This window comes from Calonectris borealis, unplaced genomic scaffold (genome assembly GCF_964195595.1).
Source record: "Calonectris borealis unplaced genomic scaffold, bCalBor7.hap1.2 HAP1_SCAFFOLD_133, whole genome shotgun sequence".
In the NCBI taxonomy this organism is placed as follows: domain Eukaryota; kingdom Metazoa; phylum Chordata; class Aves; order Procellariiformes; family Procellariidae; genus Calonectris; species Calonectris borealis.
In genome coordinates this window covers 118,033-145,977 of record NW_027441520.1, presented here as the reverse complement: position 1 = coordinate 145,977, position 27,945 = coordinate 118,033, and the positions used below count along the sequence as shown (strand labels likewise).

Sequence of the window (27,945 nt, the reverse complement as noted above, 5' to 3'; positions counted from 1 at the left end):
AGCGTGGTGGGTTGACCCCGGTGGGCAGCTGAGCCCCACACAGCTTGGGGAATGGGGGAGGGAACGGGAAGGGTGAAAATGAGACAACTGGTGGGTCGAGACCAAGAGAGTTTAATAGGTAAAACGAAAGCTGCGTGCGCAACCAAAGCGAAATAAGGAATTCATTCCCTACTGCCCATCGGCAGACAGATGCTCAGCCCCCTCCAGGAAAGCAGGGCTCCATCACACGTAACGGTGGCTTGGGAAGACAAACACCCTAACTCCAAACATCCCCCTGCCTCCTTCTATCCCCCAGTTTTTATTGCTTGAGCGCAGTGTCCTAGGGTCTGGGATATCGCTTTGGTCAGCGGGGGTCAGCTGTCCCGGCTGGGTCCCCTCCCAACTTCTTGCCCACCCCCCGCCCACTCGCTGGTGGATGAGAAACAGAAAAGGTCTTGATGCTGTGCAGGCGCTGTTCAGCCACAGCTCAAACAGGGGGGTGTCAGCAGCACTGGTTCGGTCACCAATCCAAAACACAGAACCCCACCGGCTGCTAGGAAGAACATTGACCCTCTCCCAGCCAAAACCAGTACGATGGGACACACACCTCCCGTGAACCCTCTACAGCCACCTCCTCCTCCAGAGACGGGTCAGGAAGGGGCACTTGGGGATCTTTTGGTCTGAAGAAAGGAAAGAGGGAGCAGCACTGAGAGGGCGTGAGCGAGCAGAGAGCACAACAGCCCTGTGGGGAGAACTTCCTCACAGGTTCAAAGTGAGGAGAGCCTTGCTAAGGTCCAGGGTGGGAAGAGCTACTCCGCAGAGGATGGCTAAGTGGAGGGGGGGGAGTGAGCGAGCGGCTGTGTGGTGTTTAGTTGCTGGCTGGCGTTAAACCACGACAGGGCTTAGAAAGGAAATCTTGGTAGTCTCCGAGTAGCAACTGCGATTCCCAAGTTAATCAGTATCAATGCTGCGGTCTCCATCATCCTCCGGGCCGCCCTCACCCGCTCAGCTCTCTCGTACTGGTCTTGCTCACCTGGCGACAGAGAAACAGAGGTGTTGCAAGGGCAGGAGCTGAGCGCACAAGCCCCCAAGAGTGCTCTTGTCCCCCTCCCTCAAGCTTGGCCCTCTACAGGCAGTGGCATTTCTCCAGCCCAGAAGTTACTTTGCTGCTCTGTCAGGAAGAGGTCTGTCTTGAGGATGCACTTGGCCAGGGTTTCTCTGCTTTGGAGGAACTCCTGCAGGACAGCAGCAGCCTGAGGACCACCGGTAGAAGAGGAGTCAAGAGGAGAAACGGCAGCTGGGGGGAAATGGTTTCTTGGGGGAAGGGGATGGGACATGGAGCCTCTCCCCTTGAAGGGGAGCTGCTCTTGGTCCTACCTTCACCCCCTTGCCAGGCAGTTCCCAGTATTTCTCCACCAGTGCCTGTTGGTCTCCTTGGAAGAGCTGGTAACCCCCTGGCACGTTGTAGTCCCCATCAGCGATTCGTCTCTCCATGTCTTGGCAGAGGTCCCTGAGAGCAGCCTCGCACTTGTCACGGGACGCCTGCTCGTTGTCCCTGCAGAACTTCACCTTGAGTGCCTGTACCTGGCGCTGTCCGGAAAGATGCGGGGGGAAGGCATCAGCCCAGGCGGAGCTGCATCCACCGCTCTCATGCCAGGCACAAACCAAGCCAGGCCGACATGGAGGTTGGGTTCTCCGGTCTGTGGGGTAATCAGCCGGGAGGTGACCGATGGGGAGGGCGTTCTGTGCCCACGGACGTCTCTGGGCCAAGGGGCACGGGAGCAGAGAGCGTGAGAGGGCCCACGGGCTTCCCAAAACACAGGGGCAAGAACCACTCAGCAGGACAGGGGAAGCGTGGAAGGCTCCAGGCTTCCAGCCGGGGCAGAGATGCGTCTGGGCTGCAGCAGGAGAGGGGGCAGGGCTGAGCTCCGTCCCCATTGCAGCACAGCTTCGGAACCGCGGCAGGTTCGGGGACAACTGCCAGTCTGCAGCGCGTGAGAGCAGGCGTGGGCACCGAGGCCCCTCTGGAGAGGGCTCGGCAGCGTCCTCTGGCAGGGGGCAGGGAGACCCCTGCCCCCCAGGACCGTGCTCTTTCCCCAAAGCTGAGGGGGTGGTGGTGTCCCTGGGGAACCCCGGCTGGGCTGGGGACCACCTACTCGGAGCTCTGCCCGGAAAGAGCGGATGCCATCTTCAAATGCCCGTGCCACGAACAGCTCCAGCGCCTCCCGCGCGCACTGGGCGTGCAGCCCCAGTAGCTCCTGAAGGGTCTCCGTCGGCAGCTGCGCCCGCTGCTCCATCAGATCCCGGTACAACGCCACAGCCGCTTTCACTGCCGCTGCATTCTCAGCCTCTGCCAGGGCCAGCGCCGCACTCTGCAGACACGGCACTGCCCCGCTCCGGATGGCCTCCACGTAGGTCGCTGCCAGCTTCCCCAGCACTGCCAAGGAGGACCAGGCATGAGAGAGCTGCAGCCTGAGCCAAACGCAGGCTCCCCTTCGGCCCTGGGTCCTGCCGTATCCCTGCTGCCTCCCTGCCGGACTCTTCCGGAACTTCTTTTCCTGACTCTTTCCCACCCCGCCTGCAACGTGCGGGAGCCCCAAATCCAGAGGCAGGGACGGCAGCCGGCAGAAAAGCTCTCCCTTTCCCCACCTGCCCCTCCGGCTCTGCACGTGGTCCTTCCCCAGGCACAGCCCCACCAGCTGCTGGCCACCCAGCCCTCTCGACAGCAGGACTCACGGCTCCCCGTTACGATGCGCCCGCCAGGGATGGCCTTGGCTGGAGACGTTTCCCAGACGTGGCTGCAGAGTTTCTCCACCTGCTGCTGGAACTCGGGGTTGATCCCATCGTCCGGAAGCTCCTCCAAGCGGACCAGGTCCCTCCTGCTGGCCGGCTGCTCAAAAACAAAGCACTTGCGAGCGGGAAAGAACCGGCGGATGCATTCCCGGAGCTCGTTGTAGCCTCGGGCCTCCGGGCTGCTGCCTGTGGGGAAGAGGAGACGGAGCAAGTCCACCGGGCTCGGGCTGTTGTTGAATTACACCGGAAGGCTGCTGTGTCCGGGGCTGAACGTCTCCGGCAGCACGGCACCGTTCCCTTACCGGCCTTTAACTCCAGGGCGTTCTCCAGGTATTCATCCTCAGTGATTTCCTTCCCATCCACCTCCAGCTGCAGTGTGAAATCCCGCACAGCCCAGACGAACGTCGGGAAGAAGCGGACAAGTTTTTCTGAATCCTCCAGTTCATCTTCACTCTTCTCGGCTGCTGCCTTCAACCTGACGTGCTCAGTCAGCTTCATCACATAGCTAGGGAGCTGGCTAAGGAAAGAGGGACCTCAGCTCTGAACGCAGGGGCATCGCCATCCTGCAACCGCTCAGCACTTCATGGGGAAGAGAGGAGACCCTGCGGGGACAGGGAACAGCCTGGAACCACCAGAAGGAGGAGGGAGAAAAACCCTCAGCCCTGAGGTCCACGACGTGGCACTCCTCAGGACTCAGAGCACGTCACCGGGCACCACCAGAAGGTTCTGCAGCTGCTTGAGGAACTGGGATTTGTCAACCCCTAGCCCCCCACACAGGGAGAGGAGGCCATCCCTGGGGCCTCTGTCCCACCAAGGATACTGCAGCTGCTCCATGGCTTGCTGGTCAATGGTGCCTTTGCTGTTGTAGATCAGGGTGCTGGAGAGCAGGACGGATAGCACGAAGATCCATGTGTCGTTCTCGGTGTCGCCCTGCAACAACGACCCTTGGCGCTTATCAACAGGACTCCCTAAGCATGAGCAAAGCCCCAGATCCCCAGGCCCTGAATGCCCCCAACCCACGGGCCATGGCAAGATCAGGCTTTGGAGAGACCCATCCCATGCCATCACCACGTCTTTCTGAAGCTGGGCTGATCCTCAGCTCCTAACTCCCAGGGTCCCAGAGACCTCTACCAAAGTGCTCCCTCAGCTCCTCATTCCCGCTCTGCTGCTCTTTTCCAGAAAAGCGGAGGAATTTGGCAACTTGTCTACCCCGACCTCCTTCCCCATGGCCTCTTCCCACCATAGGCGGTGGGAACACCTGCACTCTGGTCACCATGGCTGGGCCCTCAAGAGCTCCCACAAAGTGCTGGGAACGCCCAAATGGAGCTTCTGCTTCCTCCACACCTTCTCCACGTCGCCCAGCCCTTCGGTGTCCAGCAGCACCAGGGTGCGTCCAGGCTGGCAGGGGTGAGGCACACACCACATCCAGATACCTTTGGTGTGGGGCTGCACGCTGGAGCCCAGGGAGAAACCTGTGGGGAGGACGCAAGGGCGGTAACTGCAGAGTGGGCAAACCCGGGTACCTTGGCCATGCAGGGCCGGGACCTCCCTCACCTTTCCTCTGGCCAGCCAGCCTGTTCATGAGGTAGGACTTGCCCGTGCGGTACGGCCCCGTGATGGCCACCACCACCACCGGCTGGGTGACCTCCGAGAGCACCTGCAGGGCCTCCTGCCGCACCACCAGCCCCTTCGTCCGCGTGTTCTCGATGAGGCGGACAGGCGCCGGCACGTGGATTTCGGACGCCATGGCTGGCAGCAAACGCAGCCTGCAAAGGAGACGGAGAGACGGGCTGGTTAGCAAGGTGGGGACACCCCCCAGTCCCAGCAGGGACAGTCGTTAGCATCCTGCTTCCTTTTTCCAAGCAAATCGCGCTTTGCACCAAACTCCTTCCACTGCGCCTCCTCTTTTGGCCCCTCGCAAGCGCTGCTGTGAAGACAACGGTGACGCTCACAAGAGGTGCACAGCCCCTTCCCCTCGGCCTTGCAACAGGAACAGCTCAGATTCTGACAGCCCAGTGGGAAAGTGGGAGTCCTCTGCAGTGTGTCCTCAACACCCGCTGGAAGTTTGCTGGGGGTGAACCATGCGAGAACGGGTGTGGGACATGGCAACGGCCTCCGGCAGGGCTGCGGGGCAAGAGGAATGACCGGAGAGCCGCAGCAGCGCTAAGGAAAGAGAGGTTGGGGGGTGAAATCGAAGCTTCGGGAGCTTCTTATTAATTTCTTCATTAATTTCTTATGCCCGACGCCATCAAACGCCCTCTCACCCCCCCTGTGCCCCGCACAGGGACACGCTTGTGCTGCCCTCGCAAGGCTCCCCTCCCTCCTCGCCTCCTCCCGTGCGGTGGTGGGTGACCCCCTCCCCACACTCCAGTGCTCAGCGCCCGCCCCTCCTCGCCTTCTGCCCCGCTGGGGAGACTGCCAGCGGCAGGGGGGCTCTCACCGAATCCGGACCCTTCCCCTGCACAGCCCCAGCCATCGCCCGGCCCCTGCCAGGGTCCGCTAAACCCCACGGACGTGGAGGCAGCACAACGGCTCCTGCCGTGCCCACAGCCAGGAGCTGCCCCACTGCAACCTCCCAGACACCCGGGGACTTGCTCCGGCAGCGAGGAGCTCCGACGGCACTGCCCGCTTCTGGGCTTGGAACCCTCTGGCGGGACCTCACAAGCCCTGCCCGCTTCCAGGAACAGCGAGGGGTCGCCCCTGGGGACAGGAGGCTGCCCCTCGTGCCACGGCGCTGCCAGCGCCGTGGGCAGGAGAGGAATGGTGAGGCCATAGGGTGCAAGCTCAGGCGAGTCCTAACTTGCACGCAGAGCCTCGGGGGTGAAGGCAGGCTCCAGCCACCCATTCCCCTTGCTCCATCCCAGAGCCCCAGCAGACCTTTGGACCTCTTCCTCCTCCCACCCGGCGGGGTCCCTGTCGCTGCCTGGGGTCAGGAGTCATTCCCAGCCCCAAAGCCCCGGGCTGCTCGCGTGGGGTGCGCAGGGGGGATTAGGGGAAGGGACTCACCGTCGTCTTCGTCACCCGCCCTGGGCTGCAACAGCTCTGCTGCAGCCAGGGTCCTGCCCTGCCGTTTATCCCGTGCCCTTGGCCGGCCCCTCTCCTCCTATTCCGGGAAACGAGGGTGTGTCAGAGAGCGAAAGTGAAAGTGGGGCTAGGAGGGAGCAGGAAACCCCATCGCTGGCCGGGCAGGAACCCCCCCAGGGGACTGCGGTCTGGGGTAGGTCCAGGCTGGAGCAGGGCAAGGGGGGGAGTGCGTTGCAATGTTAAACCCGATGGTCTGGTCCAAAGGGACCAGGGGTGGAGATTGTAATGGAAATACCCTTAAGTTGTTGTAAGCCAGGGTTTGAGTTGCATGTTACGGGGATGGCTATAGCAGGAACCACCCGAACCACCGGAGGAGAAGCCTCACAAGAAGCAGTGCCAGCGCAGCAGTCACCCGACCTGAGCTGGCTTTTGTCCCGATCCAATATCGGGGGAGGTTTCCATGTGATCCCAAGAGCGAGATGAAGACACAAACGAGGTGGGACACATGTCATTCCTCCCTTCCACCAGATCCCCAAACACTTTACTTCACTCAAGGGTGTTTGTGTTTTCTCAGGCGGAATTTCAGTCCCAAACTTTCCAGATGGGAAATTATATTATCTTGGGTTGTCTGAACCCTTTCTACCTCATCCCCTCCCACAAGAATATCATCAATGGGTTGGTAAATACTGACCCCCTTCTCTACCTGAACTCTTCCCAGCTCCTGTGCCAGCGCATGGGGGGCTAACGTGGGGGAGTGCCTATATCCCTGCGGGAGTCGGGTGAAAGTAAATTGCTGCCCTTCCCAAGTAAAAGCAAAGCGATCTTGGTCCTCAGGTTGTGGGTGGACCATAAAAAACATGTCCTTAACGTCCACTGTCGCCATGATCGGGTGGGCTCGTTCCTGGATTGTAGCTATAAGCTCAGCAATAGTCGGTACCGCGGCTGTCAACGGACCAGTGTTTGCATTAAGTCTGCGATAATCTACGGTCAGCCTCCACTTGCCATTGGGTTTTTGTACTGGCCACACCGGGGACTTAAAAGGGGAGTGGGCCAGAACCACAATGCCCCGTTCTTTTAAATCCTCTATCACAGGCGTTCTTCCCTCTCTGGCCCCCAAGGGTATGGGGTAAGGCTTAACATTCGTAAGCTTTGAAGGGGGAAGTGGCGGCGCGGCTGTAGCAGCCGAATGTCTATTGTGGGAGAGCCAAACGACCACTGTCTGCCTTTATTATCAGTCCAGGTTCTCCCTATCAGAACATCAAGTCCCAGGAGGTTGAGTGGGAATTCTCCCACAACCATTTCCACCGTGGTGGCAATACCTTCTCCCAGCAATCGTAGGTTGACTGTTGCTAACGCCTGTGGCTGAACATTGCCAAATGCGTCTGCTACAAACAGCCTCTGTTTAGAAAATTTAACCCCACAGTTAGGAGCATCCTTTGTTTTGATAGCTGAAATTTGAGCCCCAGTATCTACTAAAACTGTGACCGGGATTTGTTTTGGCCCCACAAAGCTTGTAATTAGTAAGTCACCCCGGCCATTTCCAGTGAGCCATCTGATATATAACCAACCTTCGCGCCCCGGCTCACCATTGGAGGGCGAAGGATCGAGTTTTCCGCCGAAAATCGGGGGACATTTGTTTCTGATAAATCAATTAAAGAAGGTGCACTCGGGGTGGTATTTTTAGAACCCGTGTCTTTATCTGCCGATTTATCGGGCCATTCAGACACCAGTTTTTCTAACTTGTCAGTCGGCAATCCATCCATTAAGTCACGCGGGATCCCCTTTTGCCACCCCTTTGCCCACAGACTGCTGCGCTTCTTTGGGATGTCCCTCTCTCCAGGTGGTTTAGCGAGGGGTGTTTTTCCATCGCCCTCAGGGCGTGGAACCATTTTCACTTCAGCTCGCCTCAGGCCTCTAGAGTCTGTTTCAATGGCCGGAAGGTTTACAGGGCCATACTTGCGCCCGTCATTGATCAATTCTTGGGCGACCTCCCCCCAAGTCCACATCTTCCTATCCGGGGACCGGCGGTGCCGATCGGGTGTCAGTCCTTCTAAAGCAGCCGCAACTCTTCCGCTCTGAGGCACTGCCTGTATTTTCCCTGTAACTGTATACCCATCGGCTTTAAGGAATCGGGGAGTCCCCTCGTAAGGGGAGTCATTCGCTCAGGATCTACAGGCATCAGCATCGGGGACTCCTGCCTAGGCTCCAACTTCCGATCATACATCATCTGCAAGCAAGCTGCCTTCTGCACACTTTCCACCAACTGATCAACCGTGATTGCGAGGGGGTCCCCCCTCTCCAAGGGGTTCACACCCCCGCCCAATAGGTGCCTGCTGGGTTAAAGACCAAGGGGCGCGGTAATTCCCGGGAGTTAAAAATACTCCCGGTCCCCAATACCCCTCTGCCTCCTTTCACTTAACAAAATCTGATCCCCCCAGATAACGACACTCTCCACACCCACTCCGTCTCCGACTCCCTAGGGGTTCGGCCAAAATCCTTTTTTAACTTTGCCAACTCGGGGGCAGTAGAGGGGACCTCCTTGGTTGTAACTTAGGGGAACTGATCCTGATCATCATCATAAATATACTCGGTCTTAACCAAGGGTCGCAGCGAGAGCGGTTCCAATTTCTCTACTTTTTCTCTCGCTGCCTGCAAGTCGTAGATGTTTCACCTGGTCTCTCTCTCCTTCAAGCTGTTCCTTTAATTCCGCCACTTGCCCCTGAAGGGACCGAACGAGGTTTTGGAGGGATTCAACAATTAGGGATTCCTCAACGCGACAACGTTCCCTCGCCTCCACAGCAGCGGCTGAACTGGCACCAAGAACAGCACAAACAATCGCTTTCCTCTTCCAGATCTCACTCTCGCATCCTTTTGCAAAGCACTCGTCCGATCAACCACACTCTGCAAATTATACCAATTTCCCTGAGCCCAGTCCATTCCGGGCACAGAGGGTCGTGCATTACGTCTCTCCAAAAACTCAAACAGAACTTCTCTCCCCGAAGGGACAGTTTTAGTATCACTCATCTCTATACCAAGCGGGGAAGCGGTCGTCTCAGGAAGGAAGTGCACAAGTTTCGAACACCAACCCGCCCCCCTTCACCCTCCCGAGAGGTTTCGCGTATTTGCAGAACAAAGCGGGGAAGCGGTCGTCTCAGGAAGGCAGCTCCTAAGTTACAAACACAGCCCCGCACCCCTGCCTCTCCTGAGAGGTCTCACGTAAAACAGTGCGGCACTCTCGGCTCGAGGGATCCTGTCAATTTAAATTCCTGATCCAATATCGGGGGAGGTTTCGATGTGATCCCAAGAGCGAGATGAAGACACAAACCAGGTCAAATGCCATATGTCCTAAACAACTTTTATTATCAAAAGTAAAAGTTAGTAGTGATACTGTATGTCCTAAATAAATTCTATTATCAAAAGGAAAAGTTAGTAGCGATACTGTATGTCCTAAACAAATTCTATTATCAAAAGTAAGAATGAGTAGTGATAGGATAGATTAGAATAAAGACAGAAATCAAGCAAGCGTTCGGGGTAGAGTTGCAAGAATAGTCACCACCATGGATCCGCGCCGTCTCAGAGTCGCCACCTTCCCAGGCAACACGGAGCCTTGCTCGGAGCGCATCCCCTGCAAACCGCAGCCCTCGGTGGCCTCGCAGCTGCTCTTATCTCTGAGCAGATCTTTTGTAGTTCTTAGGTACGCAGACAAATGTTTTGTAGTTCAGTTTCTCCCACTTTGCAGCGGCTCTGCTTAGCCAAGCAATCCTTGAGACAAACGCCAGGACTCACTGACAAACGTTTCCGTTCCTTACAGCACCTGCACCTCACGTCTTCACTGAGGGCTCCTCCTGAGCTGCTCTTCCTCTGGTGGGTCACCACCTCCATTAATGGCCCTCACCAGCCTCGGCTGGAGACCCCCACCCATACCCCATGCCCATGGTCCCAGGAGCTCCTTTAAGCTCAGGCCTGAGCCTTCGACATCCATCTGTGCTTTGGTGAAGGACTGCCAGCTGGAAAGCAATGAGGGTTGGTGAGAAACGAGGGTTGGTGAGAAACGAGGGTTGGTGAGAAACGAGGGTTGGTGAGAAGTGAGGGTTGGTGAGAAGTGAGGGTTGGTGAGAAGTGAGGGTTGGTGAGAAACGAGGGTTGGTGAGAAACGAGGGTTGGTGAGAAAAGCTCGTTGAGCTCATTGGGGTCACCTGCCAAATCCCACTGGACAACTGCATTTAACGCTTCCTACCAGGAATATCAGTCACCTCCCCTTGTTCACGATGATGCAGATGATGTCAGGGTGAAAATGGGGCCAAGTGGGGATTTTACTGAAATCCTGCTTGGACTTGGCCATAAAATCGAGGGCTGCGAGGAGGTGACACCTCCAAGCGTTCCTGCAGTGCCCCCGCTTTGGTAAAGAGCACCATCTGGTTGCAGCATTGTTTTATGAGATTTACTCAACTTTTGCAGACTTTGGAGACCCTCTTGTGACTTGTGCCCCCCCATGACATCAGGAGAAAGGAGGTTCCTAACGATTTGTGGGTGCAATTTGAGGACAACGGGGGGGGAAAGTTCTGCAAAACATCTATCAGCAGAGAATATCTCTGATATTCAGAATATAAATATGAAGGATATTTCCCCTTTCTGCAATGCCTTTCTTGCTTCCACAGCAGCTCCTGGTGGACACAGAGTCTTTTACGGAGTCCTGCATGGGACAGAAGCCGGCCTTTGGGTCTGTGGATGAGATGTGCCTTCCACCCAAAAGGGTTTTCCTTGGTCACTCGGAATGAGGTTTAAATGTAGGACATAAAAGAAATCTAAATTATTTATCTGATGTTTGGCTCTGCCTTTTCACACCAGAGCACCTGTCAGTCCTCGCCCCGAATATTGGCAGTGAGATGTCCCAGCCCTTGCCTGGCTCAGCCCCTGCAACCTGATTTGGTCACCAGCTGCCCCACCAAGACCCTTGAAACTCCATCAGAATTTCTGCAGTATTTCTCTGCCCTTTTCCCTACCCAGAAAATTTAACCTTTTCTTTTGAATTCCTTAGTGTGGAGGAGAAGATCCACCTCCCAGCCCGAAGGGAAAGAGCCCCATGATTGCAAAGCCATGCAAATGTATGTAAATAACACAGGAGGTCTGCTGCCACGTCAGACCCTGGAAGTGTCCCAAGGAGGTGTCCACCTCCTCTGGTTTCCCTGGCAAGGAAACTCATTGTCTGAATTTCAGACTCAGTTACACACCTTGGGATCTGCTCATCACCACTGAAGGACCAGGGAGGTTTTCAGTCTGTCCATTGGGAGTTCCACAAAATGTAAACAAAATTTCAAAATTAGGACGAAATTCGCCTTGAGGGGGTGGGAAATTGGTCATTAAGGTGCATGTGAGCGTCGGCGTCTCAGGGAAAGGACATCTCCAGAGACAGGGCTGTATCTCGGTCCCTGCGCCAGTGCCTTCCCAAGGGCAGAGGGATGTGTGTCCACCCCCATCAGCAACGCCCACCATTGCTCTCAGTCCCCCCCCTTGCGGCGATGCATGTGTTAGGAAGGGAGGAGGAGTGGTTTGTGGTCCTAAAATCCACTTAAAATGAAAAATACAGACAGTTGGTGCCTGTTCAGAGCTGGAGTGACCAGCCCGTGCCTTGCTGTGGATTGCTCTGCAGGCAGAAATGAACAGAAAGCTGTTAAAAAAAAACCCAAAAAAAAACCCAAAAAAGAGCCCCCAAAATCCCCAAAACAACAAACATGCGCTTATGCCACAGTTATCTGTACGGATGTAAGGGATAAATATTTCTGTCTGTCACCTTTCATCTGCTAGGAAGCCCAGAACAGCGCTGGGACGCTCACGACTGCCCCGTGAGAGGCCTCCAAGTCTCTGCTTCTCAAGGGCTTCTCCAGGTGCTTCATCACCCACACGTATATTTTGTCTAAACAGGACTGCAAATACGTGAAGTGTGAAATCAAACAAAATACTTTCATTGTAAACAACCTTTTTAAAGCCACCTTTAATTGCCTTGGACAAGCGGGACTCTGAAAACAGCAGAGCAGTAAGTTGTGTTTGTCCCCAAGTGGTTTTGAGGTTGCAATTTGTCAAAAGAGGAACAAATCGAAAGGGAATCGATCCAAGACCTTCTTGGACCAGCCCCAAAGTCATCAGTGGAAGAGGCAAAGTCACGATTAGAAGACCGGTCGACGTCCCTACGGTGGGGACAACAGTTTTCTGCACCAGGTCTCAGACCGATTCACCCGCTGCTTCTCGAGGAGTTGCCCGTGTCTCCACTTCGAGGGCACCGCAGCTGCCGTCACGCTTGTTTCTGCACGATATTGAGTTTGCAGCACTAAAAGTTAAACCGAAACACTCCAGCCAAGCAAGGCCTGCCATCCCCAGGGAGTGTAAAAGACGTGAGAGCCACGGGAATGACTCATTTTCCTGGAGGAAGTACGGCTATTTTTGGAAAGCAGTGAGGAATTGTCAAACGAAAACAAGAAAAAAACCCTACTGATAACCACTCCCGTGGCTGAAAGGAAACCCTGGCCAGAAACTCGCATTCCTGACGATGAAGCTTTTCCGCAGGGATTTCCGAAGGGCATTTTTTAAGTCTTTGCTTCGCAGACTAAAAATGATGGGGCTGAGGAAGGGGGTGAAGACAGTGTAGGACACATCAATGAGAGCGTTCGCTCCCGCAGCGTGGGGCGATTTGCGTTGCAGGTAGATAACGGAGGCGCAGCCGTAATGCACCACCACTACGGTGATGTGGGAGGCGCAGGTGGAGAAGGTTTTGTGCCTCCCCTCCGCTGAAGGTATCTGCAGGATGCGGCCAAGGATGAAGGCGTAGGAGAGAAGGATGAGCAGCAAGCAACCCAACAAGGCAGTCAAGCAGAAGACATTGACCACGATGGCAGCCTTCTCGCCACCAGCACAAGCCAGCTGGAGCAGGGGGGGCACATGGCAGAAGAAATGGTCGATCTGGTGGGACTGGCAGAAGGGTAACTGGAAGACGGCGCAAGTCACCAGCAGCCCCAGGAGACACCCACCCAGCCAGGAGGCAACCACCAGCTGCGTACAGACACGGGAGGTCATGAGGGTGTTGTAACGCAAGGGGTGACAGATGGCCACGTACCGGTCGTACCCCATCACCGTCAGGAGGAAAGAGTGCATGAAGCCAAACGTGAAGGAGAAATTCATTTGTGCAGCACAGCCCAGGAAAGAAATGGCTCGAGTTCCCGGCACTAACCCCGACAGCATCTTTGGGATGATGGAGAAGGTGTAAAAGAGCTCTGAGAAGGACAGGGCACCTAGGAAGAGATACATGGGCGTGTGCAGCCCGCGGTCCACCCTGATAACAACCATGATCGCTATATTTCCAGCCACGGTCACCACGTGCATGAGGAGAAATAGCACAAACAACACAACCTGGAGCTCAGGTAATTGGGAAAACCCGGTCAAAATGAACCCTCTCGGGGTGGTTTGGTTGTCCCTTTGCATTTGTGCTTTGTCTGAGAAGAGCAGAACATTTTAACGGGCAGCTTGGCCTCCCATGGAGGAAACGGCACCTACATCAGACTTAAATTCTTGCTTTCTATCTCCCACGAGAAACAAGGTGGAAATCGATCTGCACGTCTGAGCTCTACCAAACCTCTTCTTTGCCCAGCAATATCTCACGTACCTTCAGAGTTTCTGTCCCGGCACAGCTGAGAAGACCTCGGTAACGTCACTGATTTACATTAAACTGAGTCCTGGCCCATGCTGACCCTCAATGGCCAAGCCAGGAACAGCAGAGAATCATCGAATCGTTTAGGTGGGAAAAGACCCTTAAGATCACCGAGTCCAACCGTAAACCTAACACTGCCAAGTCCACCACTAAACCAGGTCCCTAAGCGCCACCTCTACAGGTCTTTTAAATACCTCCGTGGTCACCTTTAGCCCAACCCCCGGTGTCTCCGTGACGGTTGGCACCAGGACTTTGCAGCTAACAGAGCTACTCCAATACCTCTGCGAGGACCAACCCTGAGAGCAGGGGGGGCTGCTTTACGTCGGCAGAAGAGGAGCCTGGCGAGCTGCAGCCTGGTGGGAGGACCGATGTGGGGATGTTCCCCTCTTAAGGCTGGATTTCCCTGGGGACGCTCGATCCTGCGTCAAGCATGCAGCATCTTCTCCTTCTCCACTGCTTGAGGGGCTGTGCCCCGGCAGCTGGGGGGTGCGCTGGGTCCCCCGTGCGCAGTCACCGACTGCAACTGGAAAGAAGAAGACAGAAGAGCAGGAAGGGCGTTAGGTCCTCGGCAGGGTCAGGGGACGCAGCGGCGAGAAGGTTGGGTTCATCGCTGCCGGCTGCAGACCCCATCAGCCTCTCCGCGCTCCCCCTGCTCTCACCTGGGATCTGCACCCACCGTAGCTGCTCCTGGGGCTTTCTGGAGGGGGGTAGACACCCTGCTGCTTCTGCACCGGGATGAACTTGGATCCTTCACCCCATCAGCAGATCTGGGCAAGGGGTGGGACAACGCCGGGGAAGAGCAGCACGGTCAGCAGTCCCTAGGAGAGTCAACAGAGCTACCTCTTAAGGGGATGTCTCACGTAACTCTGGATGCCCACCACTTCTCTCCTTCTAGAGGGGAACGGGCATTTCTCGCAGGAACTTGTCCAATCGCCTCAGTCACTCACCTTCAGAGGGGGCGGCTCACGCTGCTCCGGGGGTCCTCATGCTCCGGGAGGTCCAGCCTGAGGGTGTCTCTAGGCATGGGGGTTGCTGGAAATTAGAGGAGGTGCAGTTTGATGGCCTTGGAACTGTAGGAATTCCTTAATACCTTTAAAACTGTTTTTTCCGGCTGCTGCTGTCAACCCCCAGGCTTCGGGGAGGAGAAGCTGTTCCCCAACCTTCAGCAGGACTCGGCCACCCAGCCCGATGGCAGGTGACGAGCACTCGCCCTGCCAGGAAGGACGGACACACCAGGCAACAGCCTGATCAGCCCCGCCGTGATCCCGACTGCCTTTTCCCTCGGTGTCCGGCCACCAACGTGGCTCGTACAGAGGGACTTAAATAGCGTGCGGGCACGGGGGCGGGCGTGGGCACCGGGTTGAGTGCCGTCACCCAAGGTCAGATGACGCCGGGCTCTTACAGAGGTCCCCGGTGGCAGCAGGGGCTGAAGATCTCGTGCTCCCTTGGCGCAGAAGCGTAGGGACCTGTAGGAGCTCAGCCTGGCACCGGAGCTCAAACCAGCCTGGGGGGAGGCGGAGACACGGCTCCCTGCCGGAGGTGAAACGTCCCACGTGGGGTCGGGCCAACGGGGATCCCGGTGCTTCTCCAGGCTTGGCGACGTGCGGCTCCGTCTGCTCGCCGTGAAGAGGATTAAACATCTGCACGGGGTCTGGAGGTGACGCTGTCCCCCGAGGAGAAGCATTGCTGCAGCTCCTGCGGACAGGACTGCCTCGGCTTTCTGGAAGACCTCAAGGGTTGAGACCTTTTAGCTCGAAAAATCCATGGTTTTGTGCAAAGAGTGGAAGGGAGGGGGGTGCGCACGCAGCTCCTGGCACAACGTCACCTTCCACGCACGCCGGGGACAACCAGCTCTCCTCCAGGACCGCACTCGAATGGCCCAGGCGGGAGGTGCCACCTCCCAGCCCTTGCCATCGTCACACAGAGCACAGGGTCTCCTGGGGTGGCACCGGACCTCTCCGTGGGGCTGAGATGGTTTAATGTTGCGTTTTAAGGTTAATTCTGAAAAATGCAATGATGGACCCAAAACCACGAGGGGGTTGGCTGGGCTACCCAGGTCTCCAGTGGAAACCCATGGCCTCTTGTGTTTCCTTCTCAGGGTGTCAGGCCAGGACTCACCTCTAACTCCACAAGTCCTCTGCGGAGGTATCTCCACCTGAGCTGGTTCCTCAGATCTTCAGAGAGCTGGAGAAGAATCTGGGCCAAGGAGTCTGGGGCACAAAACATCTCCAAGATACAGGTGGCCACTTGGAGGGTCTCAGGCTCCAATCCGCCCCTCGGTGACCACCCAGGGAGCCCGGGTGACCAGCTCAAAAGCAGATGTTGTGCATGGAACAAGCCTCTAATCCCATGTCCTCCAGTGTCAGCCAGGGCTTCTGGTCAAGCTCTCTGGGACTGGATTTAGTTGTCCGGTGCTCTGCCAGGTGTAGGACACCCTCAGAGCTTCTCAAAGGTTGGCTTAGCAGGGTCCGTCTCCGTGGGACCTGCAAGATCACCTCCGTCCCAGCGAGCGGTTGTTGGAAGGTGCCTTCATCGCTGCAGCACCGGCTCCGGCAGAGATGTCGGGATTCCCCCGGGAGTCCCCCCCTTCCGCACAGACCTCCAGGATGGAGATGACCTCTGTGCTGAGGTGGAGGAGCTGGGCTGAGCCTCCAGCCACAGCCGCAGGGAGGTCTGGTTTAACCCCGGGGCTGCAGAGGAACCTGTGAGGAGAAACCCTTCCCCACGTCTCCATGACCACGCAGCTCCAGGTTTGCCTCCCCGTGTCTCCGGAGGGGTGGTGAGCACCCAACCCCTTCCCCCGCGCGGCTCCTTGACTTCGTGGACCTCCCTCCCGGCGGCCGGCCGGCCCTCGCACCCTCCCCACCCTGGCCGCCTCCGCCTGCCCCAAGCCAGGCTCGAAGGCGACTTTTGGGGAGGAACGTGGAGACGCGGCGAGGACGTGGGGGGCGGGGGGCGGCGGGGAGCTCCCGCGGGAGGAGGGGCGGCTGGGGGGACGGCGCGGGGGGGCGGCGCCGGGGGGCCTGTGGGAAGGCCCTTCCCTGCCGGAGGGATCACCTCCTGGGGCGCGGCCTAACCCTAAGCCTAACCCAAATCCCAACCCAAGCCCTAACCCAAACCCTAAACTGAGCCCTGACCCTGACCTGACCCGAATCCTAACTCTAACCCTGACCCTGACCCCGGCCTGAACCCTGACCCTAATCCTAAACCTAATCCTAACTCTAAACCTGACCCTGACCCCAGCCCTGACCCTGACCCTAATCCTAACCCTGACCCTGACCCCAGCCCTGACCCTGACCCTAATCCTAACCCTGACCCTGACCCTGACCCCGACCCAAACCCTAATCCCGACACTAACCTAGCCCTGACCCTGACCCTCCCCCCCGGGGTCACCCCGCGCTGACCCCTGACCCCCCTCCTGGGATAGTGCCCCCCTCCCCCCTTGCCTTCCCCTCCCCCATCCCCCCCCCCCCGCGGACCCCCCCGAACCGCGGAGCCGCAGCGCCACCGGCGGCCGCACGGGGGCGCTCTAGCACCGACGGGAGCACCGCGCCCCTCCCCCCCCCCGGGGACCCAGGGCCCGGGCTGCCGCCCCTCCCCCCCCCGGGGACCCAGGGCCCCGGCTGCCGCCCCTCCCCCCCCCACGGGGACCCCCCCGGGCTGCCGCCCCTCCCCCCCCCCGGGGACCCGGGCTGCCGCCCCTCCCCCCCACGGGGACCCCCCGGGCTGCCGCCCCTCCCCCCCTCCCACGGGGACCCCCCGGGCTGCCGCCCCTCCCCCCCCGGGCTGCCCGCGCCCTGAGCCCCACACGAGCCCCGAGCCCCGGTGCAAACGCCGGGTGGGGGTGGGGGGGGGGCACACGCGTGTGCAAATGCCCCTCCCCCCCGGTGCCGTGGGGCGCGGGTGAGGCGCAGTTCAGCGGTCCCCAAGCCGAGGCCACCCCCCCCCGTGCCCCCCCCCAGCAGCGACCACTCGCGATTTCTCTCTCGTTTATGTTAAAATCACTTTACACGTAAAATACAAAAATATGCCCCGGGCGGGGGGGGGGAGGGAAGCCCCCCTCCCCCGTGACCCCCCCCCGGCTCCAGGGGACCCCCCAGGGGACACGGGACAGGGTGACGGGGGGGGGCTGTGCTGTGTGTCCCCCCCCACCCCCCCCGAGGTAGTCAGTGCGATGGGGGGGGGGACAGCGTGTCACGGGGGGGGAGGGGGGCCCAGTGTGTTTTGGGGGGGTGACAGTGTGTGACAGGCTCAGATTGGCACCGGGGGGGGGGACAGCGGGGGGGGGGGCTGGTCTGTCTCATATTTTGGGGGGACACAGGGCTGCTCCGGTCCCCCCCTCACCCAAAAAAGCCCCCTGGGGGGGGTAAAGTGGGGGACCCTCATAGCTCACCCTGCGGGGGGGCATTAGTGTCATGGGGGGGGGCTGGGGCACCCCCCGGTAGTGGGGTACAGCCCTGGGTAAGGCAGGGAGGGATTGGGGGGTCTTCAGGGCCAGGGGAGCTTTAGAGGGGTCCCATGTTTGGGGGGGGGCACCCAAGCTATGTGGCGGGGTGCCCTGGTTGAGGAGGGGGTCCCAAAAAATGGGGAGGGCACCTAGGTCCATGGAGGGGCACCCCAGGAATGGGGGGGGACCTGGATGGGGGAGGACCCACATTTGGGGGGCAGGAAATGGTGGGGGGCACCCACCTCTGTTTGGGGCAGTGGCACCCAGGTCCCTTGGGGGGGGTCCCAGGTTGTAGTGGTGGTCCCATGTTGGGGGGGGCCCTGGCTGACATGGGGGGGGGCAAGTAATGGGGGAGTCTAAAGGGGGGGGGCACCCAGGTCCCTTGGGGGGTTCCCAGGATGTAGTGGTGGTCCCAGGCTGGGGGGGCTGTGGCTGAGAATGGGGGGGGCAGGTAATTTGGGGGGGAGGGGGGGTATCTGGAGTTGGGGCGGGGGCACCCAGGTCTATTAGGGGGTCCTAGTGAGGGGGGGGCTTCATGGGGCGCTCCCCAGCTGGGGTGAGGGCACCGTGTCCCTTGGGGGATGCCATGGGGGTCCCCCATCTCCAGCAGTTTTTGGGGGGGGGGGGTCCAGCTTTTTGGGGGGGCCCCATTTGCAAGTATGAGGGGTCTCCAATCATGGGACAGGGCCGGGGGGGGGCCCAGTCCGTGGCGGTCGGTGGGTGGGGGGGATCCCCCAATCCCAGGGGCGTCCCAGGTCCAGAGGAGGGGTCCCCGGTCCTGGGGGTCCCCCACAGCAGGGGGGGTCCCTAGCAGCGCCCCACCTTGGCGTCGCCGATGGCCCCCCAGACGTCGAAGACGAACTCGTCGGGGAAAGCGAAGTCCCCGAGCTGGGAGTCGAGGGCCTGGGCCAGCGCGTCGGGGTCCCGGGCGTCGCGGCCCAGCTCCACCATGGTGGCAGCTGTGGGGACATGGGGACACTCAGGGGACAACGGGGACACTCAGGGGGGGTCCCGGCCCAGCTCCACCATGGTGGCGGCTGTGGGGACATGGGGACACTCAGGGGACAATGGGGACACTCAGGGGACAGCCAGCACCTTAGGGGGGGTCTCGGCCCAGCTCCACCATGGTGGCGGCTGTGGGGACACGGGGACACTCAGGGGACAATGGGGACGCTCAGGGGGGGTCCCGGCCCAGCTCCACCATGGTGGCAGCTGTGGGGACACGGGGACACTCAGGGGACAATGGGGACACTCAGGGGGGGTCCCGGCCCAGCTCCACCATGGTGGCGGCTGTGGGGACATGGGGACACTCAGGGGACAATGGGGACACTCAGGGGACAGCCAGCACCTTAGGGGGGGTCTCGGCCCAGCTCCACCATGGTGGCGGCTGTGGGGACACGGGGACACTCAGGGGACAATGGGGACGCTCAGGGGGGGTCCCGGCCCAGCTCCACCATGGTGGCAGCTGTGGGGACACGGGGACACTCAGGGGACAATGGGGACACTCAGGGGGGGTCCCGGCCCAGCTCCACCATGGTGGCGGCTGTGGGGACACGGGGACACTCAGGGGACAATGGGGGACGCTCGGGGGGGTCCCGGCCCAGCTCCACCATGCTGGCGGCTGTGGGGACATGGGGACACTCAGGGGACAATGGGGACACTCAGGGGGGGTCCCGGCCCAGCTCCACCATGGTGGCGGCTGTGGGGACACGGGGACACTCAGGGGACAATGGGGGACGCTCAGGGGACAGCCAGCACCTTAGGGGGGGTCTCGGCCCAGCTCCACCATGGTGGCGGCTGTGGGGACATGGGGACACTGAGGGGACAATGGGGACACTTGGGGGACAGCCAGCACCTCGGGGGGGGGGTCCTGGGGGTCCCAGCCCAGCTCCACCATGGTGGCAGCTGTGGGGACACGGGGACACTCAGGGGACAATGGGGACACTCAGGGGGGGTCCCGGCCCAGCTCCACCATGGTGGCGGCTGTGGGGACACGGGGACACTCAGGGGACAATGGGGACACTCAGGGGACAGCCAGCACCTCAGGGGGGGGGTCCTGGCGGTCCCAGCCCAGCTCCACCATGGTGGCGGCTGTGGGGACACGGGGACACTCAGGGGACAATGGGGACACTTGGGGGACAGCCAGCACCCCGGGGGGGGGTCACAGCCCAGGGGACCTGTATCATGCCTGGCGGGGGGGGTCCCTGCAGTGGCGGGGGGGACCCCAGCACCCTGAGAGGGTCCGGGAGGGTCCCCAGCTCCCCGGGGGGGACAGGGCCTGGGCTGGGGCAGGGTGGGGGTCTCCAGCACCCTGGGGGGGGGCCTTGCAGTGGGGTGGGGGACCTCAGCTCCCTGGAGGGGCCCAGGGGGATCCCCAGCACCCTGGGAGGAGGGTGCCCTGCAGGGGGGTGGGTCGGGGGGTCCCCAGCACCCCCGCGGGGGGTCCTGCAGTGGGCCAGGGTGGGGGGGATCCCCAACACCCCAGGGAGGGGCAGAGTTGGTCCCCAGCACCCCAAAAGGGGCAACCTGCAGCGGGACGGGGGTCCCCAGCACCCTGGTGGTGGGGGGAACCTGCAGGGGGGTGGGTGAGAAGAGTCCCCAACACCACGGGGGGGGTCCCCTCAGGCCAGGGGGGTCCTGGGGGGGTTCTGGGGGGGTCCCCAGCCCCTGCTCACCCAGCTCGCTGTCCCGGATGCCCATGTAGCTCTCCAGCAGATCGTCCACCTTGGCCACCGCCCGCTCCTCGAAGGCGGAGGGCTGGGGGGGGGACACAACAGGGGGGTCACGGGGATGTGGGGGGGTCCCCGCGTCCCCCCCCCGTCACTTCCCCGCGGGGTCCCCTACCTGCTCCTCGACGGTGGCGGGTCCCCGAGCGCGGAGGCGCAGGGTGCCCCGGCCGGTGCCCAGCTGGGTGCCCCCGCTGCGGCCCCCGCCCGCCCGCGGGCCGACCATGTCTGAAAGGTAACGGAGGGGGGGATTAGGGGGGGCTGCGAATTACTGGGGGCCCCCCAGCATGGATGGGGGGGCTCAAAACCACCCATAGGACCCAAGGGGTGGGAGGGGGAAGGTTTGGGGGGGGCTCCGTAGTGCCCTCCATCAGTCTTGGGGGGCCCCCCAGTTCCTCCTTTGGGTATTGGGGTTCCTGGGGTTATGGGGGGACCCCTCAGCTCCCCCTTGGTTTGGGGGATCCCCTCTGCCACTCCCCGGGGATACAGCCCCCCCCCCTTGGGTTTTGGGGTTCCCCCCAGCACTACATATTCCCATCAGTCCCCCCAGGTTTTGGGGCTCCCCCATGCCCCCCCAGCACTATGGGTCCCCAACAGACCCCCCTTGGGTTTTGGGGCTCCCCCATGCCCCCCCAGCACTATGGGTCCCCAACAGACCCCCCTTGGGTTTTGGGGCTCCCCCATGCCCCCCCAGCACTATGCGTCTCCATCAGCACCCTCTTAGATTTTGGGGTGTTGCCCCCAGCACCGTGGGTCCCCATCAGCCCCCCCTGAGTTATGGGGTCTCCACCAGCCTCCCTTTGGCTTTTGGGGCTCCCCCCAGCACTGTGGGTCCCCACCAGTCCCCCCCCCAGGTTTTGGGGTGCCCCCCAGGCTGTTGGCTCTGCACCAGCCCCCCCCCTTGGATCCCAGGGATCCCCTCAGGGCTATGGGGTCCCCCTCCATTCTGGGGGGACTCTAAGGTGCCCCCTCCACCTCCCCAGGTTTTGGGGGTCCCAGCAGTGGGGCTGTCCCCCCCACTGGGGGGGGGGAGCAGTATCATTGGATGCCTGGATCCCCCCCACCGCCCTTACTGGTGGGGCTCCCAGTGCTCCCAGTAATCCAGGGCACCGCCCTTCAGTCCAGGTGGGGGACAGCAAAGCCCCGGGTGCCCGGGTCCCCCCCACCCCATGAGGGGGGGGCTGCCCTGGGGAGGGGGGCGAGGGCATGGGGACCCCCCTCAGTCTCCCAGTGGGCTCCCAGTGCTCCCAGTTGGGGCTCACCGAAGGCCTTGCGGGGCTCGGTGAGCTGGAGGGCGAAGGTGCGACCCCGGGGCAGCTCCTTCAGCATCTTGGCCACCTCGTAGTGACGGGCGCCCACCAGGCTCTGCCCGTCGATGGCCTCGATCATGTCCCCGACGCTGATCACCGGGATCCGGTCGATGACGCTGCCCTCCCGGATCCGCTGTGGGGACCACCCGGGGGTCACCACGGCCCCCCCGGGGAGGGGGCAGTCCCCAGGTCCCCTCCAGCCCCAGGGCAGCTCAGGGACCACCCATGTCCCTCTATGATAATCCAGGACATCCCTTGGTGTCCTCCTTCCCATCCCCATGTTGGCTTGGGAACCTTCTGAGATGTCCCCATGTCCCCCCCCCCAGCCCCATGGCAGCTCAGGGACCACCCAAAGGGTCCCCACGCCCCCCCAGAATAATCCAGGATGTCCCTTGGTGTCCTCCCTCCCCATCCCCGTGTTGACTTGGGAACCCTCTGAGATGTCCCTGTGTCAGCCCCGGAGCCCCACGGCAGCTCAGGGACCACCAAGGGGTCACCATGCCCACCCCCCAGCGTGGTCAGGGATGTCCCCAGGTCCCCCCCAGCCCCACGGCAGCTCAGGGACCACCAAGGGGTCACCATGCCCACCCCCCAGCGTGGTCAGGGATGCCCCCAGGTCCCCCCCAGCCCCACGGCAGCTCAGGGACCACCAAGGGGTCCCTACATCCCCCCATGATAATCCAGGATGTCCCTTGGTGTCCTCCTTCTCCATCCCCACATCAACTTGGGAGCTCGCTGAGATGTTCCTGTGCCCCCCCAGCCCCAGGGCAACTCGGGGACCACCAGCGTCCCTGTGTGCCCCCACTATGGTCAGAGATGTCCTCTTCAACCCCAGGGCAGCTCAGGGACCACCCAGGGGTCCCGTGACACCCCACTACAGCCCATGATGTCCCTTGGAGTTCTCCTGCCCCAGCCCCATGTTGACCTGGGAACCATCTGAGATGTCCCTGCGTCCCCCCCCAGCCCCACGGCAGCTGAGGGACCACCCTGGGGGTCCACATGATAATTCAGGATGACACTCGGGTGTTCTCCTTCCCCATCCCCACATTGACCTGGGCACCATCTGCGATGTCCCCGTGTCCCCCCGCCACCCCACGCTGGCTCAGGGACCACCCAAGGGGTCCCCACGTCCCCCCACAATAATCCAGGATGACCCTTGGGGTTCTCCTTCCCCATCCCCATGTCGACTTGGGAACCATCTGGGATGTCCCTGTGTCCCCACCCAGTCACAGATCAGCTCAGGGACCACCCAATGGGTCCCCTTCAACCCCAGGGCAGCTCAAGGACCACCCAGGAGTCCCCATGTCCCCCCATGATAATCCACAATGTCCCTTCTTGTTCTCCTTCTCCATCTCTACGTTGACTTGGGAACCCATCTGGGATGTCCTCGTGTGTGTGTCCCCACACCCAGAGCAGCTCAGGGACCATTCAGGGGTCCCCATGTCCCCCCACCATGGTCAGGGATGTCCTGGGGTCCCCACCAGCCCCAGGACAGCTCGGGGACCACCATGATGGTCTGGGATGTCCCTTGGTGTCCTCCTTCCCCATCCCCACGTTGACCTGGGCGCCATCTGCGACGTCCCCGTGTGTCACCCCCCACCCCACGATGGCTCAGGGACCACCCAGGGAGTCCCCACGCCCCCCCCCCAATAATCCAGGATGTCCCTTGGTGTCCTCCTCCTCCATCCCCACGTTGACTTGAGCACCCTCTGGGGTGTCCCCACATCCCCCCACCCCCCGCCCCAGGGTGGCTCAGGGCCCTCTCTGAGCACCCTCAGGTCCCCCTGCCCGGTGACAACGTCCCCCCCCGGCGGTGTCACCTTGATGAAGGCGTAGCCGGCACCGTTGTCAGTGATGGTGAGACCCAGGGCCTCCTCCGACTTGAAGACCTCGACCTCCTTGCGCTGGCCCTTGGTGTGGGCGAAGATGAAGTCCTCGAGGCCGATCTGGCCACCCAGCAGCTTCTCCATGTCCACCTTGTGCGTGTTGAGGGTGCAGAACATCACCTGGGTGGGACAGCGGCGTCAGGGCCTGGGGGGGGGACCTGGGGACACCAGCGACACCCCCCTGGGGACACCTGGGATGGTCATGGGGGTGGAAAGGACCTGGCAGATGTGTGAGACCTTCTTGGGGACAAGCGGGACCCTCGGGGGGGACACAAAGGGTCCCTCTTCTTGAGGACATGCAGGACCCCCCGGGGAAACGTGGGGCACATGGGACCCCCCCAGGGACAAGTGGGACGCTCCTGGGGGACACATGGGACCCCCCCAGGGGACACCGGGACCCCCCCAGGGACAAGTGGGACGCTCCTGGGGGACACCGGGACCCCCCCAGGGACAAGTGGGACGCTCCTGGGGGACACATGGGACCCCCCCAGGGGACACCGGGACCCCCCCAGGGACAAGTGGGACGCTCCTGGGGGACACCGGGACCCCCCCAGGGACAAGTGGGACGCTCCTGGGGGACACATGGGACCCCCCCAGGGGACACCAGGACCCCCCCAGGGACAAGTGGGACGCTCCTGGGGGACACATGGGACCCCCCCAGGGGACACCGGGACCCCCCCAGGGACAAGTGGGACGCTCCTGGGGGACACATGGGACCCCCCCAGGGGACACCGGGACCCCCCCAGGGACAAGTGGGACGCTCCTGGGGGACACATGGGACCCCCCCAGGGGACACCGGGACCCCCCCAGGGACAAGTGGGACGCTCCTGGGGGACACATGGGACCCCTCTCCTTGGGGACACCCATGGTCCCCCCCAGGGTACAGGAGGGATCCCTCCCGCTGGGGGCACCCAGGTCACCCCTACGGGACACGTGAGACCCCTCCCTGCACCCCTGGGGTCCCCTCACCCCAATTCCAACCCTCCCCCGCAGCCCCCCCGCTCTGTCCCAGCCCGGGGTCCCCCTTGTCCCCTCCCCCTTCCCTCCAGGTGTCCCCAATGTCCCCAGCGCCCCCCCAAACCCCCTCCAGGTCGCTGTCCCTCAGCTCCCAATGTCCCCCGGACCCCCAGCACCCAGGGGTGCCCCAATCCCCTCTGGGTGCCCATCCCTCAGCCCCGCCACGCTCCCCCTACACCCCCCCGAGGTGCTCAGAGCACCCTGAGGTGCTCTGCCCCTCAGCCCCCCCATCTGCCAGTGCCTCCCAGCACCCAGGGGTGCCCCAGAACCCTTCTGGGTGCCCACCCCTCAGCACCCCCATACCCCCCCAAACCCCCCCCCCCAGCACCCAGGGGTGCCCCCAAAGCCCTCTGGCTGCCCTGACACCCAGCACCCAAGGGTGCCCCCAAAGCCCCCTGGGTGCCCTGTCCCTCAGCCCCCCACACCCCTCCAGCATCCAGGGGTACCCCCAAACCCTCTGGGTACCCTGACCCCCAACCCCCATGGGTGCCCCAAACCCCTCTGGGTGCCCTGACCTCAGCCCCCCCATGCTCCCCCTGCCCCCTCAGCACCTAGGGGTGCCCCCAAACCCCTTGGGGTGCCCCAAAACTCCTCTGGGTGCCCTGACTCCCAGCACCCAGGGGTGCCCTTAAACCCCTCCTGGTGCCATCCCTCAGCCACCCCAAGGCCCTGCCCCCCCCTCCAGCACCCAGGGGTGCCGTTAAACCCCTCAGGGTGCCCTGATCCCCAGCACCCAGGGTGCCCCCAAACCCCTCTGGGGGCCCTGTCCCTCAGTCACCCACACCCCTCCAGCATCCAGGGGTGCCCCCAAACCCCTTGGGGTGCCCCAAAACCCCTCAGGGTGCCCTGACTCCCAGCACCCAGGGGTGCCCCCAAACTCCTCTGGGAGCCCTGTCCTCAGCCCCCCATGCTCCCCCTGCCCCCCCAGCACCCAGGGGTGCCCTTAAACCCCTCCTTGGTGCCATCCCTCAGCCACCCCAAGGCCCTGCCCCACCCCCAGCACCCAGGGGTGCCACAAAACCCCTCAGGGTGCCATCCCACAGCCCCAAAACCCCTCAGGGTGCCCTGACTCCCAGCACACAGGGGTGCCGCCGAACCCCTCTGGGTGCCCTGACCTCAGCCCCCCCATGCTCCCCCTGCCCCCTCAGCATCCAGGGGTGCCCCCAAACCCCTTGGGGTGCCCCAAAACCCCTCAGGGTGCCCTGACTCCCAGCACCCAGGGGTGCCCCCAAACCCCTCTGGGAGCCCTGTCCTCAGCCCCCCATGCTCCCCCTGCCCCCCCAGCACCCAGGGGTGCCCCCAAAGCCCTCTGCGTGCCCTGATCCCCAGCACCCAGGGGGTGCCCCCAAACCCCTCTGGGCGCCCATCCCCCTCCCCCCCCATGCCCCCCATGCCGCACCTAGGGGGGCCCCCAAAGCCCTCTGCATGTCCTGATCCCCAGCACCCAGGGGTGCCCCCAAAGCCCTCTGGGTGCCCTGAGCCCCAGCACCCAGGGGTGCCCCCAAAGCCCCCTGGGTGCCCATCCCGCTGCCCCCCCCATGCCCCCCATGCCACACCTAGGGGTGCCCCCAAAGCCCTCTGCGTGTCCTGATCCCCAGCACCCAGGGGTGCCCCCAAACCCCTCTGGGTGTCCTGACCCCCAGCCCCCACAGGTGCACCCAAACCCCTCTGCATGCCCTGACCCCCAGCACCCAGGGGTGCCCCCAAACCCCTCTAGGTGCCCATCCCGCTGCCCCCCCCATGCCCCCGATGCCGCACCCAGGGCTGCCCCCAAACCCCTCCGGGCACCCATCCCACTGCCCCCCCCGTGCCCCCGATGCCGCACCCAGGGGTGCCCCCAAAGCCCTCTGGGTACCCTGACCCCCAGCACCCAGGGGTACCCCCACACCCCTCTGGGTGCACTGACGCCCAGCACCCAGGGGTGCCCCCAAATCCTTTAGGGTGCCCCAAAACCCCTCAGGATGCCCTGACTCCCAGCACCCAGGGGTGCCCCCAAACCCCTCTGGGTGCCCTGCCCCCCCAGCACCCAGGGGTGCCCCCAAACCCTTTAGGGTGCCCCAAAACCCCTCAGGATGCCCTGACTCCCAGCACCCAGGGGTGCCCCCAAACCCCTCTGGGTGCCCTGCCCCCCCAGCACCCATGGGTGCCCCCACCTCTCCCGGGGGGATGCGGAAGGCCTCGGCGATCTTCCCGTAGAGCTCACGGACGTTGGTGAAGCCCTCGACGCGGCCGGTGGGGCTGCCGTGCGCCAGCTGCGTGTGGAAGACCAGGCGAGGCCGAAGGGCGGCGGGCGGCGGGGGGAGCCCCGGGGGGGGCGGCCCCCCAGGAGCCCCCGCCGGGACCCCCGGGCTTTCACCGGCAGCTCCCCCGCGCCCCCCCGCCGCCTCCTCGTTCTCCACCAGCGGCGGGGGCTTCTTGCGGCGGCCCAGGCCCAGCGGCATGGGGGGGGCGGGGGTCTTTTTGGGGGGACGGGGGGGTAACAGCAGAGCCTTGGGGGGGTGGGTGCCCCCTCCCCGAGGAGGGGGGGGTCCTGCGGTGCGTCGCTGGGTGCTAAAACGAGAGAGGGGGAAACTGAGGCACGGGGGGGGAGGGCTGAAAACGGGGGGAATGAGGCAGAGCGGGGGCAACTGGGGCGGGGGGGGGAACCGAGGCGGGGGGGAACCGGAGCGGGGGGGGATCGGGGCTGGGGGGAACCCGGGCTGGAGGGAAACCGAGGCGGGGGGGAACCGGGGCCCGGGGGGAACCGGGGCGGGGGGGAACTGAGGCGCGGGGGAACCCGACTCCGGGGGTCCCCGAGGCCCCAGGCCCCCGAACGGGGGGTCTGGGCCCGGTGGACACCCGGTACCGCCCCCCCACCCCGGCCCGCCGCCTCCCCCGGCCCCCCCGCTCACCGGCCGGACCCTCCCGCCCTCCAGCCGGGCGCTGCTGCCGGAGCGACACTTCCGGGAAGGCGTGGCCAAACCCCGCCTAGACCAATCATCGCCGCCGCCCCGCCCCACCGGCCAATGGGACGTGCGGCGGGGGGGGCGGGGGCAGGAAAGGGCTCGGCCGCACCGCCTTCCCC

The 27,945-nt window shown here is 62.4% G+C and overlaps 2 protein-coding genes across 7 annotated transcripts; both read right to left on the bottom strand.

The window, feature by feature from the left end:
• Positions 1-95: 95 nt before the first annotated feature.
• Positions 96-27,874, bottom strand: LOC142077023 (guanylate-binding protein 1-like). The gene is made up of 17 exons (XM_075139209.1): positions 27,773-27,874; positions 27,035-27,431; positions 23,799-23,984; positions 21,931-22,111; positions 20,787-20,896; positions 20,618-20,699; positions 18,765-18,901; positions 14,984-14,999; positions 4,327-4,521; positions 4,117-4,244; positions 3,593-3,702; positions 3,075-3,277; positions 2,716-2,958; positions 2,136-2,416; positions 1,357-1,569; positions 1,142-1,232; positions 96-1,012 (listed from the first exon to the last, which is right to left on the bottom strand). The coding sequence occupies exons 1-17, from the start codon at positions 27,859-27,861 to the stop codon at positions 882-884; spliced, it is 2,793 nt and encodes a 930-aa protein (XP_074995310.1). The 5' UTR covers positions 27,862-27,874; the 3' UTR covers positions 96-881.
• LOC142077022 (olfactory receptor 10H2-like) lies at positions 10,593-16,310 on the bottom strand. 6 transcript variants are annotated; one of them, XR_012671506.1, is made up of 5 exons: positions 15,614-16,310; positions 14,443-15,496; positions 14,172-14,313; positions 11,588-14,018; positions 10,593-11,440 (listed from the first exon to the last, which is right to left on the bottom strand). XR_012671506.1 is itself a non-coding variant. In XM_075139207.1 (5 exons), exon 5 carries the CDS (start codon positions 13,267-13,269, stop codon positions 12,280-12,282), a length of 990 nt encoding a protein of 329 aa, XP_074995308.1. In that variant the 5' UTR covers positions 13,270-14,018; positions 14,172-14,313; positions 14,443-15,135; positions 15,240-15,496; positions 15,614-16,310; the 3' UTR covers positions 10,593-12,279. The 6 variants fall into 6 exon arrangements, 5 of the variants coding, with proteins under 5 accessions (XP_074995308.1, XP_074995307.1, XP_074995306.1 ...); XM_075139207.1 differs by having other exon boundaries at positions 10,593-14,018; positions 14,443-15,135; positions 15,240-15,496; XM_075139206.1 differs by having other exon boundaries at positions 10,593-14,018; positions 14,443-15,215; positions 15,321-15,496.
• Positions 27,875-27,945: the final 71 nt, after the last annotated feature.